This window comes from Nelumbo nucifera, chromosome 7, assembly GCF_055504915.1.
Source record: "Nelumbo nucifera cultivar China Antique chromosome 7, China Antique-T2T, whole genome shotgun sequence".
NCBI lineage: Eukaryota > Viridiplantae > Streptophyta > Magnoliopsida > Proteales > Nelumbonaceae > Nelumbo > Nelumbo nucifera.
The window spans coordinates 21,031,990-21,047,577 of NC_142655.1; the positions used below are offsets into that span (position 1 = coordinate 21,031,990).

The 15,588-nt window shown below is 41.7% G+C and overlaps 1 protein-coding gene across 2 annotated transcripts; it reads right to left on the bottom strand.

Moving 5' to 3' along the window:
• Window positions 1-8,747: 8,747 nt before the first annotated feature.
• Window positions 8,748-15,172, bottom strand: LOC104593612 (transcription factor GAMYB). Of its 2 annotated transcripts, none has more exons than XM_010253553.3 (5): window positions 15,111-15,172; window positions 14,907-14,989; window positions 13,069-13,500; window positions 9,659-10,661; window positions 8,748-9,334 (listed from the first exon to the last, which is right to left on the bottom strand). In XM_010253553.3, the coding sequence occupies exons 3-5, from the start codon at window positions 13,429-13,431 to the stop codon at window positions 9,024-9,026; spliced, it is 1,677 nt and encodes a 558-aa protein (XP_010251855.1). In that variant the 5' UTR covers window positions 13,432-13,500; window positions 14,907-14,989; window positions 15,111-15,172; the 3' UTR covers window positions 8,748-9,023. The 2 variants fall into 2 exon arrangements, with proteins under 2 accessions (XP_010251855.1, XP_010251856.1); XM_010253554.3 differs by lacking the exon at window positions 15,111-15,172 and adding an exon at window positions 14,645-14,737 and having other exon boundaries at window positions 14,907-15,089.
• Window positions 15,173-15,588: the final 416 nt, after the last annotated feature.

A 15,588-nucleotide genomic window follows, 5' to 3' on the forward strand; every position in this document is an offset into this window, starting at 1 on the left:
TCTTCTGTAGGTCCCTTCCACTTCACCAAGTACTCCCATTCTGATGTTTGGGAGGATTGGGACAACCTATGGTTGAGGATGGAGTCAAGGGATCGGTTCTTGGGTGGTTGGTAGGATGGGTGTGGGCGTTGACTTTGGTTTCGGGAGGTGTCTTGGTTGTCGGCATGGTAGGGTTTAAGTTGGCTTACATGAAAGATAGGGTGTACTTTTAGCCATGGAGGTAGTTTGAGTCTGTAGGCTGAAGCTCCTACTTTGGCTAGGATTTCACAGGGTCCCTCATATTTTCTCACAAGCCCGGGATGAACTCTTCGAAAGAACCTAAGGCAATGGGTATGGAGTTTTACTAAGGCCAGGTCACCTACTTGGAAGTTCTCGGGTCGTCTACCAAAATCGGCCCATTTCTTCATTCTTCTAGAGGCTTTCTCTAGGGAGGCTCGAGTGATGTCAAGGCATTCTTTCCATTCCCTGGTGAAAGTGAAGGCTTGAGGGCTTCTTCCTTGATGGTCGTTGACGATGTTGTGCGGACATCTTGGTAGTTGGCCGGTGATGACTTCAAAAGGACTTTGATCGGTGGAGGAGCTCTTCTGTGTGTTGACGGAGAACTGCGCAATGTCCAACAATCGAACCCAATTCTTCTGTGTAGCTGATACAAAATGGCGGAGGTACTCTTCAAGGAGGGAGTTCATTCTCTCTGTTTGCCCATCTGACTCTGGATGGCTGCTGCTGGAGAAGTTCAGGTTCGAGCCAAGAAGCCTGAATAGCTCTGTCCAGAAAGCACTAGTGAATCGGGGATCCCGATCACTAACAATGTTCTGTGTGACTCCCCAATACTTCACCACATGCTTGAAGAAAATGTATGCCGTGTCTTCAGCTGAAAGGTGCTTTGGTGCTGGGGTGAAAGTGGCATACTTGGAAAATCTATCAACAACAACAATGATGGATGTATAGTCTCCCACTTTAGGAAGACCGCTGATGAAGTCCATGGAAACACTCTCCCAAGGTTGTAGGAGTCCAAGAGGCATGGCACGTTCGGGCTTGTCTTGCTAGCAAATCAGGCATGTCCTTGTGTATTCTCGAACATCTTGCTCCATATGAGGCCAATAGTAGGCATGTTGTAGAAATGCCAAGGTACGCTGCCACCCAGGATGTCCTGCCCATAAGCTGTCATGACATTCGCGTAGGAGAGTCTTCCTCAAGTCTTCAACTCTCGGCACAAATATCCGCCTTCCCTTTGTCAAAAGAAGGTCTTCTTCAACCCAAAACCGCCTAGTCTTCCCTTCACGAACCGCTGTCAATAGGCTCTGAGCAATGGGGTCCTTCTGGAGTCCTTCCTTGATGAGCTTGATGAGGTCTAGTCTGATCTGGCTTTGAGAGGGACCTTCACCTGTGGATAGTGCTGCAAGCTCGGCCTTCCTGCTAAGTGCATCAGCAACCTGTTCATCGGCCCTGACTTGTACTCTAGAGTCATGTCAAACTCTGCTAAGAAATCTTGCCATCGAGCTTGCTTAGGGCTCAGCTTCTTCTGAGACCGAAAGTAACTAGTAGCTATGTTGTCAGTCTTGACCACGAACTTGGAGCCAAGCAGGTAGTGTCGCCACATGCGGAGGCAGTGGACGATGGCTGTCATCTCCTTCTCTTGTACCGTGTACCTCCTCTCTATATCATTCAATTTGCGGCTTTCAAAGGCGATGGGATGTCCTTCTTGCATCAAGACCCCGCCAATAGCAAAATCAGAAGCATCTGTGTGTAGCTCATACGGCTTGCTTGGATCAGGCAAGTCGATGACAGGTTCTGCTGAGACAGCTCTCTTCAAATCATCAAAAGCTGTTTGGCAACATTCACTCCAGGTCCACATATTAGTCTTCTTCAGTAAGTTGGTGAGGGCAGTGGCTCGTGTTGAGAATCCAGAGATGAATCTTCGATAGTAGTTCACGAGGCCAAGGAAGGAGCGAAGTTCGGTGACCCTGGTGGGCGGTGCCCAATCTTGAATGGCCTTGACTTTAGCTGGATCCATACTGATTGTGCCTGCTCGGATTATATGACCGAGGAAGGCCACCTCTTCTGTGGTGAAAGAACATTTCTCCTTCTTAACAAATAGGTTGTTGTCCCACAAGACCTGTAAAACAGTGCGGAGGTGGTCAACATGTTCCTCCAAGGTTCTACTGTAGATTACAATATCATCAATATACACAACAACAAATTGGTCTAGGTAGGGATGAAATATTCTGTTCATCAATGTACAAAAGGTGGCTGGAGCATTGGTAGGCCCAAAGGGCATGACACGAAATTCAAAGGACCCATAATGGGTAACACAAGCTGTTTTGTGTTCATCTCCTTCGGCTATACGCACTTGATAGTACCCCGACCTCAGGTCTAGCTTGGTGAAGTACTTGGCCCTGCTGAGCTGGTCAAAGAGGTCGGCCACCAATGGTATGGGATATTTGTTCTTGATGGTGAGCTTGTTGAGAGCTCGGTAGTCAATACAGAGCCAAAGAGATCCATCATGCTTCTTCTGAAACAGGACTGGTGCTCCAAAAGGGGCCTTAGAAGGCTGAATCAATCCAGCATCCAACAACTCATTCAACTGTCTGCGTAGCTCGGCCAGCTCAGGAGGAGACATTCTGTATGGCGGGCGTGCCGGTGGTTTGGTTCCAGGCTCCAACTCAATCTTTTGATCAACTTCTCTCCTTGGGGGAAGCTTCTTCGGCAATGTGGGAGGCATGACGTCCTGGAATTCTTCTAGTGCCATTGTAATCGCTGGCGGGATATGCTCGGTTGGTGGATCAGGCAGGTCGGAGTCCACCAATGTGGCTAGGTAAGTGGTCTCTCCTTTCCGCACTCCATCCTTGAGTTGCAATGCTGAGAGCATCTTGGGGGTGGACGTGGTATCTGGCACAACTGGAACCATGCAAGGAGCCTGATCTTCAAATATGCACACTTTGTTGAGGAAGGGCATGGGCACCGCCTTTACTTGAGTTAAGAAGTCCATGCCGAGAACAACCTGAAAATCATCCATGGACACGACTGAAGGTCTATCATCCCTTCCCAATCACCAAGTTGCAACACCTTGTATGGGTTTGGCATTAGAGTTCACAACCTTCAACCATCCGACTTCCTTGGTAGGTGCAAGTTCTACTCGGGATGCCTCCTCCATAGAGATAAAGTTGTGGGTAGCACCAGTATCCACCATGGCTCTTGTGGGCTTACCATTCAAGCGAATGTCTACATACATCAGTCCCTTCGGCTTGAACTTCGATGCTCCTTGCGGGCTCGTCTTCTTCTTCATTGCATTGAGTCTTCGTAGAGCCCCCATTCTTGTCTCCCCTGGTTCCTTCTCCTCCTCGCTATGCTCATCATCACTAAGCTTTGCAAGCAAGGCATTGAGCTTCCCCCAACTAGGACAATCCTTAGTCCACTGCTTTCCCTCACAGATGAAGCATGGTGCCGGAGGTGTTCTCTTCACAAACTGGCCACCCCTGTATCCAGTGTCTCCTTCGGGTCTCCTGTAGAACTTAAAAGTGTTGGGTTTACTTGGCCCAGAGTCTCCCTTGGGCGCGTAGTAAGGTTTCCTATCACCTCCTATCTTGCCTACGCCCTGATATGAGTTGGGTTTGGGGCCGTCTTTGCTTGGTCGCCTGTTGTCTACCAGTTGTTCAGCAACGGCCATGGCTGTGGCGAGGTCCTTCACACCTCGTCTCTGGAGTTCGAGCTCGGCCCATTGTTGTAGGCCGTCCATAAAGTTGAAGAGAAGGTCTTTGTCTGACATGTCCGTGATCTCGAGCGATAGTGCGGAGAACTCCTTCACGTACTCATGCAATGAGCCCGTGTGTTTTAGGTTCTTGAGCTTCCGACGGGCTTGGTACTCCACGTTCTCTGGATAGAACTGGCGCTTTATCTCGCTCTTGAACACGGGCCAAGTATTAATGGAGCATAATCCTCGCTCCGCATTGGCACATCTCCTGCGCCACCATAACATAGCAACATCAGTAAGATACATAACAACAGTACGCACCTTGGCCGCCTCCTCGACGAGTTCGGCGGCAGTGAAATATTGTTCCATTTGCCACAGGAAGTTGTCAAGCTCCCGGGCATCGCGGGTCCCTGCATATGAGGTAGGCTCGCGGACTTTGATCTTTGGAGGGGCTGGAGCAGCAGGTCTGCTGGTTGTACTGGCCATCAGCCTCTTCAGAAGGGTCACTTCGCCCTTTAAGTCTTCAAGCTGGATCTGTAGGCACTTCACCAGGTCTTCTAGTGGTTATCTGGCCAGTTGGAGCTGTCACCGGACTGGTCCTCCAATCTTTCCACGACCGATGCTACGGTCTCAAGGTTGATTTGAAGCTCGTCCACACGGTCACGAGTTTTGCCAACCACTGCTTCACAGCGCATGATGCGCTTGTCCATGGCCGCAAGCCTGTCAACTGACTTGTCACGCTTGCTATGCTTTGAGCTGACGCCTTTGTCCTTGGGAGAGCTACCTCTAGGCTCGTCCTCATCATAAACCCGTGAGATCCCTTCCTAGATCTCCTCTCGCGTGTCACGATTCTTCATCCGGCTGGTGTTGTTGCAGGGCACGAAAGGGACTCGTTGCGCTTGACAACCGTTAGTGTCAACCTGGCTCTGATACCAACTGTCACGGAGCTAATCGACGGGGCCCCGTGCGGTGCTCGATTGGGGTCGAGAAAGCCTACAAATGCAAGCAACAACATACAAAAGGAAACAAGAGTGCACACAAATTAGACAAAAGGCAACTTGTATTGCATTGATCAGTGGTAAGCACAAGCACACAGTACAGTGTCGAGGGGATCTCATGCTTAACCTTTACACACTTATGAACTCACTCGACTACCTACCTCCCCTCAAAGAGTACGTTAAGCTTTTGGGGGAGTGACAAAAGGATACATCAAAATACTGTACATTCATACTACTATTTACATAATTGCCATTGGCATACCCCCCTTACAAAAAGAGTACAAGGACCCAACCCAAGACACTTAGATGGCGTGCTGATGGCGTTGATAGGTGGCTGAACCGTCACAATGGGGCGTTGTGTGGCAGCTCCTTGTCGAGCAAAAGCCAAATAGAAACAGAGTCCAGGTTTCTTACCAAATGACCAGTAAGGCATGGGTGTTGGCCGGCCAATGAGATTAGTGTATTGCTCCATGACAGATTCCCGCGATGGTCCACCCGAAAAATAGAAATCAATAACACCTCCTATTATATATCTTGTATGTTATAGGGAGTCCAGTATATACAATGTCCATACCGTTACTGTTAAGCAACAGAACACCCTGAGTCAATCCTGCTTGTTCTTTTCCATCAGTTAATGGTTTTATCTAACGTCTATGTAGATTGTCAAGGATATTCCAATCCAACGTCCAAGCAGACCATCCAGGTGGGGGGACCCTTCATCGATCAAAATCTTGAACAGCTTTGAAATGTCACCAACAAACAAATTTCTGTTGGCCTTATCTCTTTTTAACTTACTCAAGATGTCTGCTAAAAATGGGTTTCAGTCGTAAGTGTCTATATAGTACGAGGCAATTGCTTGGTATCCAAAATATTTAGACTGACCCCATCAATCAGACGCCATAGATTCATAGAAATGAAGCTAGCTAAGAACCATTTATCAATGGAAAAAAGAGTGCGATTTCTAGGTCTTCTTACTTGCTAGAGAGTCCCGAAGACAGATGGATTTTTTATCAGCTGGAGCCGGGCGAGGTGAGCGATTGATTTCCTGGAGAGATCGGCGTTAATCCCCATTTGATTAATTTGTAGCCATATCCAACTGGTCCTTCACCTTATCCATGTGATACAGAGAACGAAGAAAGACAGAAGAAGAAAGTGAGGATGAGACTTATTTCCTAGTTACCCATTAACTCCACCGACAGCAACACAAAGAAAACCAGATAAAGAAGAAACCCCAAATGACGTTTTTGTCGGTTTGATACTCTAATTTCATTAAGGCTTTAACTACACATGGGCTCCGTTGGATTGGTGGGAAATCTGACCCCAGCATGGGCTGCTGATTCTTGGAGCTTTTTTTGGTTTGCTTTAAACTTAAGATTGTACACTGATTCATAATTCTGCACGCCTGGGAGTTGTTTTCCTGGCTAAGAGGTTCAGATTCTGCAAATCGGACATGGAGATGAAGGAAAACTTTATAAGTGACGGATACTTCTCCAAAATTAACTGTTGGGGGAGAAGAAATAGAAGATGAACTTCTGAAGTAATTGTGCAGTTTCTCTCTCCATTGACTTTGTTATTGATCGATGAGGAAACTTAATAAAGAAATAGAAACGATATGCAGGCTATCATGCAAATAGGATTTTACAATGCTTCGGGGGTGTCCTTCAGGTTGGGTTCATTTAAATTTTGACAGAATTCTAACCCAAATTCGCCCAAATTGCAACCCACATTTGCTAGTGTCATGAATCAAAGCCTTTGATTTGTTGCCAAGGCCCCACCTTGAATTAGATGAAGTGACTGTTTGATAGGACCACTAGTAAAAGTGAACTCCCAATTGCACCTATAACTAGGGCTGCCAATGGGTTGGATCTACGGAACAGACCTGAACCAACCGAACCAAATATAACTGTTCTGGTTCCAAGCATAAAACTGTTCAGTCGGTTCTGGGTCTAAGAATTGTGTGCCGAATTATTATTGGTTTGGACCAGTTTTAGCTGTCCCGAACTGATTATATATTTTGTCTTTCAGGTTTTATTGTAACTCACACCATGTCAATGTTGACTTAAATTTAGTAGCCAAGTGACAAACTAGAATATATTGTTTGACCCCACAATATTATATATCATTATTGGTTACAATCAAGGTTCTAAATATTGATATATCGGGCAGTATTGGTATTGTTTTTTTTATTTTTTTATTTTTTACTTTTTGTTGAATCCGGTTCAGAGGACTGGTTTAAAGTTCCTCCACTCTTTGAACCAATCAAAACCCCGATACACCCCTACAATGTTTGGCTTTCCTAAAAATTGGGCAGTCTTTCTTTAACTCTCCCCCTTATAAGAAATAAAGAGGTATAGTTCTGCCTCTTTTCTGGGTTGCAGCACCTTCCGCCACATAGTTGAATTTGTTCAGGTAACAGCTCGTTTGCATGGTCGTAGGGTTTGGAGGGGTGATGTGTCAAGGAAGAAGATGACATTGTCTATATCACATGATAATTAAGGGCAAAGTTGACCTTTTCTTCTGTCCATCTAACTTAACAGTGAGTGAGAAGGTACGTTTAAGTCTATTTAGAAAAGTTGGGATATGTTTAAGTCAATTAGTGAAAATTCTGAGCATGTTTAAATCTTTTACATAATTTGTTACTTTTACATAATTTGCGTTAAATAATTACTTTTACATATCACAAATACATGCTTATTATTAAAGACTTCAACAACATTAAAGATGCCATTGTGAACAGATTCGTCCACCTTATATTGCAGCAATTTCCATAGAACTCATCATAAATTTTGCCCCAAAGTTATTATATAATGAATAATCCCAATTCTTCTTATTTTGGTCTCCTAAATCTATTATATTCCTAAACTATATATTTGGTTTGAAGGAAAAGGCAGGGAAAAGTAGGGAAACCTTTACAAATCTTGTATAAGTTCCCGTCTTTTCTTCCTTTCCCTACGTTTTCCTTCAAACCAAACATAGCCTAAGGTTATGTTTGGTTTGATAAAAAACAAGAGAAATAACATAAAGTTGAGAGAGTTTTTAAAGGAATTTCACACTTTCCATCAACTTTTCTGTTTCTTGTTTACTTTAAAACCAAACACAGCCTAAAATCATCTTAAAGAATAAAAAAAAAAAAAAACTAAAATTAGTTTCTTATGAACCTTTAAAAGGCTCCAAATTAATCTTCCATTACCTCTTTAACTCTTCAGCTCTAAATGACTTGATTGATTTTTACTTTTTTATCATTAGTCCACCAGTCCAACCCATCTATGTGCAAGGTTTTAAATGTATGATGGTGTCATTCCACAGGTACAGAGATACAATCATAATATGTTCCGGCCCCATATATTGCAAATGTAAATTTTAAATCCAAATATAAAAGTTATATGTATGGCGGATATAAGAAAAAAGCTTCAATAACATATCAAAATTGAGGAAAAAAAAGACTTTTTTGATAAATAGTAAAAAAACAAATAATGATTCCTTTGGTGGTTGGTTTTGTGTTGGAGGGATTCTTTTGTGCACAAACATTAAAACCCCTCCTAACATGTTTTATCCAAGGATCAAAATTTTGCAGTATCTGCCGTCTCAAATCATTCCGGCTGCATCCCAATACACTAAATATTCAGGTGTAGTTAGTCCTAAAACCAAACAGTCGGACCGATTGACCAAGAACTGCTCAGGTAACTGGTTCCATTTCACCTTAAAACTATTAACCAAAAACCATTAATTTAATCAACGACCCACTGACTCCACCAGTCAAACTATCGTCATCCAAGATAAAGCTTTTAACCGTTTTTTATTTTATTTAGTTTTTTTTAAATCAAAATGAACTGTCCATTCAAACTGGACAGTCGGATTAGCACTTTGTCTACCAGTCCAACCCAAACGCATAATCATCTGGCCAAGGGCCCAAGGGCCCAAGGTACCACTGACACCTATACAAGGTTGAGTGAAGAAACACTCATCCTCAAAGCAGCGAGTACGCAGAACCAACAGCTGGAGAAACAATAATCAGAAATAACATCAAGCCCGCAAACCCTAATCAAATGAAGTCCAAATCACTGAAACCATCGAATGGAAATGTTCCACATGGTTCATTTTATTCCAAGTTTATAACAAAAGTAGTCTTCTGTATCTCTGTTCCTAAAGGACGACTCATCTTGATTTGCATTGTCAGATTTTTCTTTTTAATGGTAAGAAACCAAAAGCCACAAAGGAAAAACCATGACTTCTACATGTATCACAATTTCAACCTGACTTTTCATATGAGAAACAAACCAGATTTAGATTGACCACAGAAAATGAGTTCTCAACATAAATCAGGTAGTAGAGTTTCAAGGGAGTTCAGACATATGACAAACCCCAGGCATGTTATTCCACGCACAAGAGCCTAAGCTCCATCCTTGACCTTGAGGTAATGTAGAAGAGCGAGCAGGCACTTGCTTGTAATCATTGCAGAAATCTTCACCAAGAAGTGTTGCTATAGCATCATTAACGACTGATTGGTTCCCATTCTCAGTACTCTGCTCAAACCAATCGGTACCTAGCAAAGCGTCCGGCCTAGAAAGGTTTGACCGATTTGAGATTTCCTTTTCTCCATCTGGGGTTGAAACATTTTCAATTGTTTCTGGCTTAATCCTGGATCCTGCAAAACATGCAAGAAACTGCACTAGTAAGGCAACCGTTGTTACTTACTTTTACCCTTTAGGCTCAGTTTGGAAAGAGTACAAATACAAATATGTACAGTACAAATACATACAAGATAATGCAAAATATAAGGTTTTGCACTCTACAAATTTGTATTTGTACTCTTTCCAAACTAAGCCTTAGGCTCAGTTTGGAAGGAGTACAAATGCAAATATGTACAGTGCAAATACATACAAATTACAAGGCTTTGCACTCTACATATTTGCATTTGTACTCCTTCCAAACTGAGCCTTAATGAAAAACAAGGGAGAAACATGCTGACCAGGTATGATGTCACTGGGAGTGGTCTCATCCAAAGAGCTTCCACTGATAGGAGTGCACTCACTGAAAACTGAGGCGGCTGAACGACCCAATGGAGAGATGGGGTCGCTGTATTCTTCCCATTCTGTGTCGCACAGGTTCAGGCTTGAGCTATCCACTACATCACTGGGTGTAACAACAGAAGAATTCGAGCTTTTCTCAAATGAATGATTCTTTCCGCTGCTCAGATTCTGTGCCTCATGAAGTAACGCTTCCAGTAGGCCACTATTCCGTGGTGAAAGACAATCTGACTGCACTGTCCCAGTTGGTGGGGGAGATTGGATAAATGTATCAACAGACTCAAGCGAAGGTGGCAGGAGAGTAGATGTACCCCAACCACCTAGGTCAGTTTCTTGATATTGGAGTGAAGGGAGCTCCAACTTCATAGACCCAGGAGTGGGCTTAGAAGCAGAGAAATTGCCATTTAAAAGGGAATGGCCACCAAAATGCTGGGGATTCTTACTACTAGGGTCAGGATCATATGGAAATGACATCCCACATGGCCGATGAATCTTCTGACAATTATCACCCTGAAACTGTTCAAATTCTGGGAACCCATTGGTGATACTACCATTATAACTCGGAAACAATGCCTCTGATTCACGGAGCCGCTTGGGGCGATGCATCATTGGAGGCATGAAGCTGTAGTTTGGGGATGAACCTGGACCCTGTGTCAGCATGCTACTCATGGAGATGTCTGGAAGTGCTGATGGAAAAGATAAAGCCCCTTGATTTGCCTTGAAATTGTCAAATATGACATCGGGAATCTCATAGCTGTTCCCTTGCAAGAGATCATGATGCCGTTTTTCTCCACTGTTGACTTCACCGGAGTTCTGACTTTGCTGACTTTCATTCAGTGCTTGGAGACACAGCTCTGGAGGGTAAAGTGGCAAACCAGCCCGTTGCCGTCTCTTGATTCGAGTATTCCAATAATTCTTTATCTCATTATCTGTACGCCCAGGCAACTACCAAGAAAGAGAAAGAAACATAAACTCAGCAAAGGAATAATGCCCTCACAAAAGCAAGAAGAATGGCACATAAAAACAATCAAAAGAAAAGTTAAAAGAGAATGAGCACTTTATTTTAACTTTGATGTCCTACAATGGATTATTACTTTTCACTTATATTAAGCTTTTACCATCAACGAGATATTGCTGCACACTATTTGTGCAAGTTACTGAAAACATATATGCATATCCTATGGTTTTATCTCACTTAGTCATCAAATAAAAAGCAATCATATTTTAAGCCTTTATGGTTGAAATAGAGTTGGTTTATACTTCAAATGTGATAAAACTTAACACCTGCAGCCCATGGTCATGGATTAAATTGGAAATTGAACAATTTGGAGGTTCCAAAATCGACTTCATTTTTGCATTTGGACTTCTTACCAAGCAGCTTGTTGTCAAGAAGGCTGCAATATACTTGTTGCTTTATTTGATTAATGTTACAATAACAATAAGGCCTTGTTTGTTTACAATTACAATTTCATTTGCACTGGAGAAAAAGAATGGGACTGCAAATTCTTGTTTACTTTTTGTTTTATGTTTTACTTTGTTATGTTTATTTCCAGTGCAGACGAAGAAAAATATATCCCGAAGCAAGGTAAACCAGAACTCACAATCTTCTCATTTGCACTCTCAACAAGTAAGTGCAAATGAAATTACATTGCAAACAGAGCCTAAGGGACAAACCCCATTTACAAAAAAATATACACCTTGAGGCTCATCTAAAGCAATGGCCAAGCTCATACATTTTTTGGGAGGTTCAAGGAAAGGCAGAAGGCAAGAAGTAAGAATAATGGATTAATAGCAAGTAGACGTGGAGTATACAATATATTGTGTTATGCTTAGGGAGTGGAGGATGCCATTTCCAAGTCAAACGAAGGGAGGAGGGGGGGGGGGGGGGGGGGTCCTCCAGGACTCACTCAACCAGATGGACACTTGGTGAAGAGGAGGGGCTGTGGCTTTCTTGATTATTTGGTTGCAGTGTAAGTGTCTAGTTATAAACCTCTCTAGCTTTCTTGTGTGGGGTCATCATAGGGTTAAAAACTACTAATTTTCTGATAAATCAAGGACTCAAGGGAGCTTGTAGGCTCCCTTTTCTTTCTGACTTTTTTTTTCTTTCCTTCCTTTTGCCTCTCTTTGCTTCTCCCACTTGCACAACTCTCCTTCTTTTTGGTGGTTCAATTATAGAATTTTTTTCATTCACCTTTTTTTTTATTTTAAGTGTTAAAGAAGAACCATATGCTCTTTTGAAATTCTAAAATCAGATAAAGCATACATAGCTTCTCAAACCTCTAATTAAGTTACCTCACACCAATTTAAAGAGCTCAATCAAACAGTTTTAGCTTATTATTGGTTGAATCAAGAAAGAATTCCAGAGTGAGAAAAGGAATCCCTTTCTGTGCAGAGGGCAATTGCTTGGTTGAGAGGGTGACTAAAGATTATTAAGAAAATTGATGATATCTCTGGAGGTAATAGAGTTCCATCTAGACTATTTATTGTTCTTGTTTTCCTAAACCTACTGGTAGATATTTAGATTGAACTCCCATTGGCAATTTTCAGACAATCAGTCCAAAAGTAGTCAATATATTCAAAAGCAAATTCTTGAGTCTTGATTCACCATGACCCATGAGTCAACCCACAATAATAAATAATTATACTTCTATTTCCATTTCTTGCAAGTTATTTTATTCTTATTTATTTACATAACACAATTTATTACCTCTAGCTAACCATTCAGACATCTTCTTCTATACAAACTTAAAGCAGTACTTTGTATTTTATATAGTCAAAGTGTCAAACAAACTTCGACATCATACAAGATGCAAGAAATTTAGGTTCCTGTTTTCTTATCAAGAAAAGAAAACAGAAAATAGAAAGAAAGAAAGCTCTACCTATTTGCTAAGAGAAAAAGGTCACCAGATGTTTGCCAATAACTAACATGCTACAAATACTACAAGATAACTCTAAATAATATCCTGACTTCCATAAGACATCTCAAACCCCATGCAGACATGCATTAATCACAGAATAAGAATATATCTATAAATGAAAATAATAAAGCTTAGAAAAGGAAATTGGGAAATTTACAAACCAGTACGGTGTGTATTAATTTCCTATGTGAGGACAATTTAGTTGTTCGCACAAAACTACTGAAGTTAATTGATAAATATTAAAATTGAATGCAACGTCAGGCATACTTTCACCATGTATGATATATCATCAGTGTCCAACTCAAGTAGAGATATAGTATACTCTTTTGCAAGGCAAGCGGAACTTATTAGTTCATTAGTGATTTAAAAAAAATGGCAAGCATGGAATTGAAAACCACTATGGAGAAAATATCAGGAAAAGGAGACATGCATACATGTGCAGCCATTCGAGCCCATTTGTTCCCCATCTTGGCATGGAGTTCAATTATCAGCTTCTCTTCTTCCTGACTGAAAGCACCCTTCTTTAAGTTCGGTCTCAGATGATTTGCCCATCGCAGTCGACAGCTTTTGCCACAACGAAAAAGCCCTGAATGCTTCTGAACAGCATTCCAATTACCTTCACCGTGCTTCTTGACATAATCAACCAAAATTGCATCTTCAGCTGATGTCCATGGCCCTTTCTTCAGAACAACCCCTCCATTCATGCTTCCCCCGCAGCTACCTTCATCAATAGATGGTGAATCAGTCTGAACCTTCAAAACCATACTTTCTTCACTCTCATTTGTTGAACGACCCATCTTCCTAAAGGTGGTTCAACATGCAATCCTTCCAATTATTCAGAACCTTCCATACGGAAGAAGATCAGTCTGAATGGAAATGAAACCAGAAAAAGAATATGTATTAGAACTAAAGAAAAACAACCAGACTCTCAATTCTAAAACCCCAGAGAGATCCCATGGTAGAACACACACCCTTACCAGAACATCAAGGAAAAAGGAAGAATGACAGAATAAAACAACGAGGAGATCGATAATTAAGAAAAAAGAAATATAAATGACTTCCAATAAAAACTAAGGGCAAAAAATTAAATTATATTAGGAATTATAGAAAAACTACAAAATCAAGTTGAATCATGATTATTTGATCATCTTTGGAGTCCAAGAAGAAAATCCTAATTGATACGCAAAAGGAAGGATGATTACTGATCATACCAACCCAAAAGAATCCAGGACAACAGGTCCTCTGCTCTATCAGCCCAACAAAGAAAATGTGAACATGGATTTCTAGACTAAAGTATACCCATTTCAGAACACCCAAAAGACAATCTTGAGATCAGATCATCTACGCAAGAGACCTCAACTTCATCAGAGTTTCTTACTTCCGATCTCGAAACTCTATTTAAGGAGAAAAGAGAAACAAGTGACTTCAGATGCCAGTGCCATCAAATGACAGATTGGCCCCAGAAAACCCAACAAAGAAACTTGGGGGAGACAATACGATCACAGTAGAGAGTGAAAGTATTCAACCGAATAAGAAAAGTATCAAAATTAAGAATAATAAAGTAACCACTGCGAACCCCTAGTATCAAAAAGAAACATGTCAACATCCCAAGCGCAGCTCTATTAAAGATAACCGAATCATCAGCCAAAATGGAAATAACCTGAACAAATCGAGACTAGTGCGATGGCAGAATCCAGAAAAACGACCATAATTTTACAATCCGAGATTCAAACACTGAACACTTTCAGGTGCCGAATCCCAGAAATCATAAACGAATCCAGAAACGCTCTAGTAACAAAATCCAGCTCAGACCAAGCTACCACTCGAGTTGAAAACCCCAAATTAAACCGAAACCCTACGAATTCATCTCAGCAGATTCCACAAAACGCCAAATTTTCGGTATAAAAAACAAAGAAAATCAAACTGGCAACATTAGCAGCTGCAAACGAGAAAAAAAGTACAGAAATGAAACCCCATAATCAAGAAATTTACATCTGGAAATTCTCTTACCCAGAAATGGATTCACCAAAGAAGAAATCGAAACAGAGTAAAACCCGCAAGCAAAACCAGATCCCAAATTCAAAAACCAAAACTGCAAGCAGTCTGAAGAAAGAAAAACATCAAAACAAAGAAGCAGAAATGAACAAAATGATGATAGACGGAAGGAAGAAGGGATGCTGCTTTAGAAAAACCCTAAAACTAGAAATGCCGAGAGAAGAGCTTAAGTAGGAGAGAGAGAAGAGAATGAGACAGGTGGAGGAGGAGAGAGTACCAGCTTAATCAATCAGAACTCAGAACTCAGAAGCCAGAAGCCTGAAGCTTCTTCCTTCCCGGCTCACGCTTTCATCTGAGGCCCTGAGCAGAGAGAGAGTGTGTATGTGTGTAAAATGTCATCTGTCATGCATCAGTGCCTGAGAAATATATAAAGAGAGAGAGAAAGGAGAGAATTTTAGAGAGAGAGAAAGGTGGGAATTACGTCTACGTCGCTTCTGGAGGAGAGAGAATGACTCGATCAACCCAATGGAATGGGACCGACTCACTCTCATCTCCCCCATCCAACCTCTTAAATACTCGCCCTCCTCTTGTCCTTTTCCTCGTTAAAAAAAAATTAAAAAATTAATTAATTAACAATAAATAAAAGAGAGATATATTAATTAACTTTATTTAATGGAATTAATAAATTATTAATTTAATCATCGTCATCATAATTGGGGTCGCATTAATGGACAAAAAAATATAAATAATATTTAATGGGTCAATGCGGAAAAATCCGAAACGTAGTAGCTTCAGAGGGATTCTCTCGTGTGGGTCCCACTTGATCATCCGGAATCAGCTAAAGTGCACCAGTGGACACGTTAAAAACACCTGAAGGGCCCCGGGAAATCCGATCAGGTGAGATGAGATGCCTCTCTTTCGAATTTTGAAGTTCGGAGATTGGGTTCGATTTGGATTGT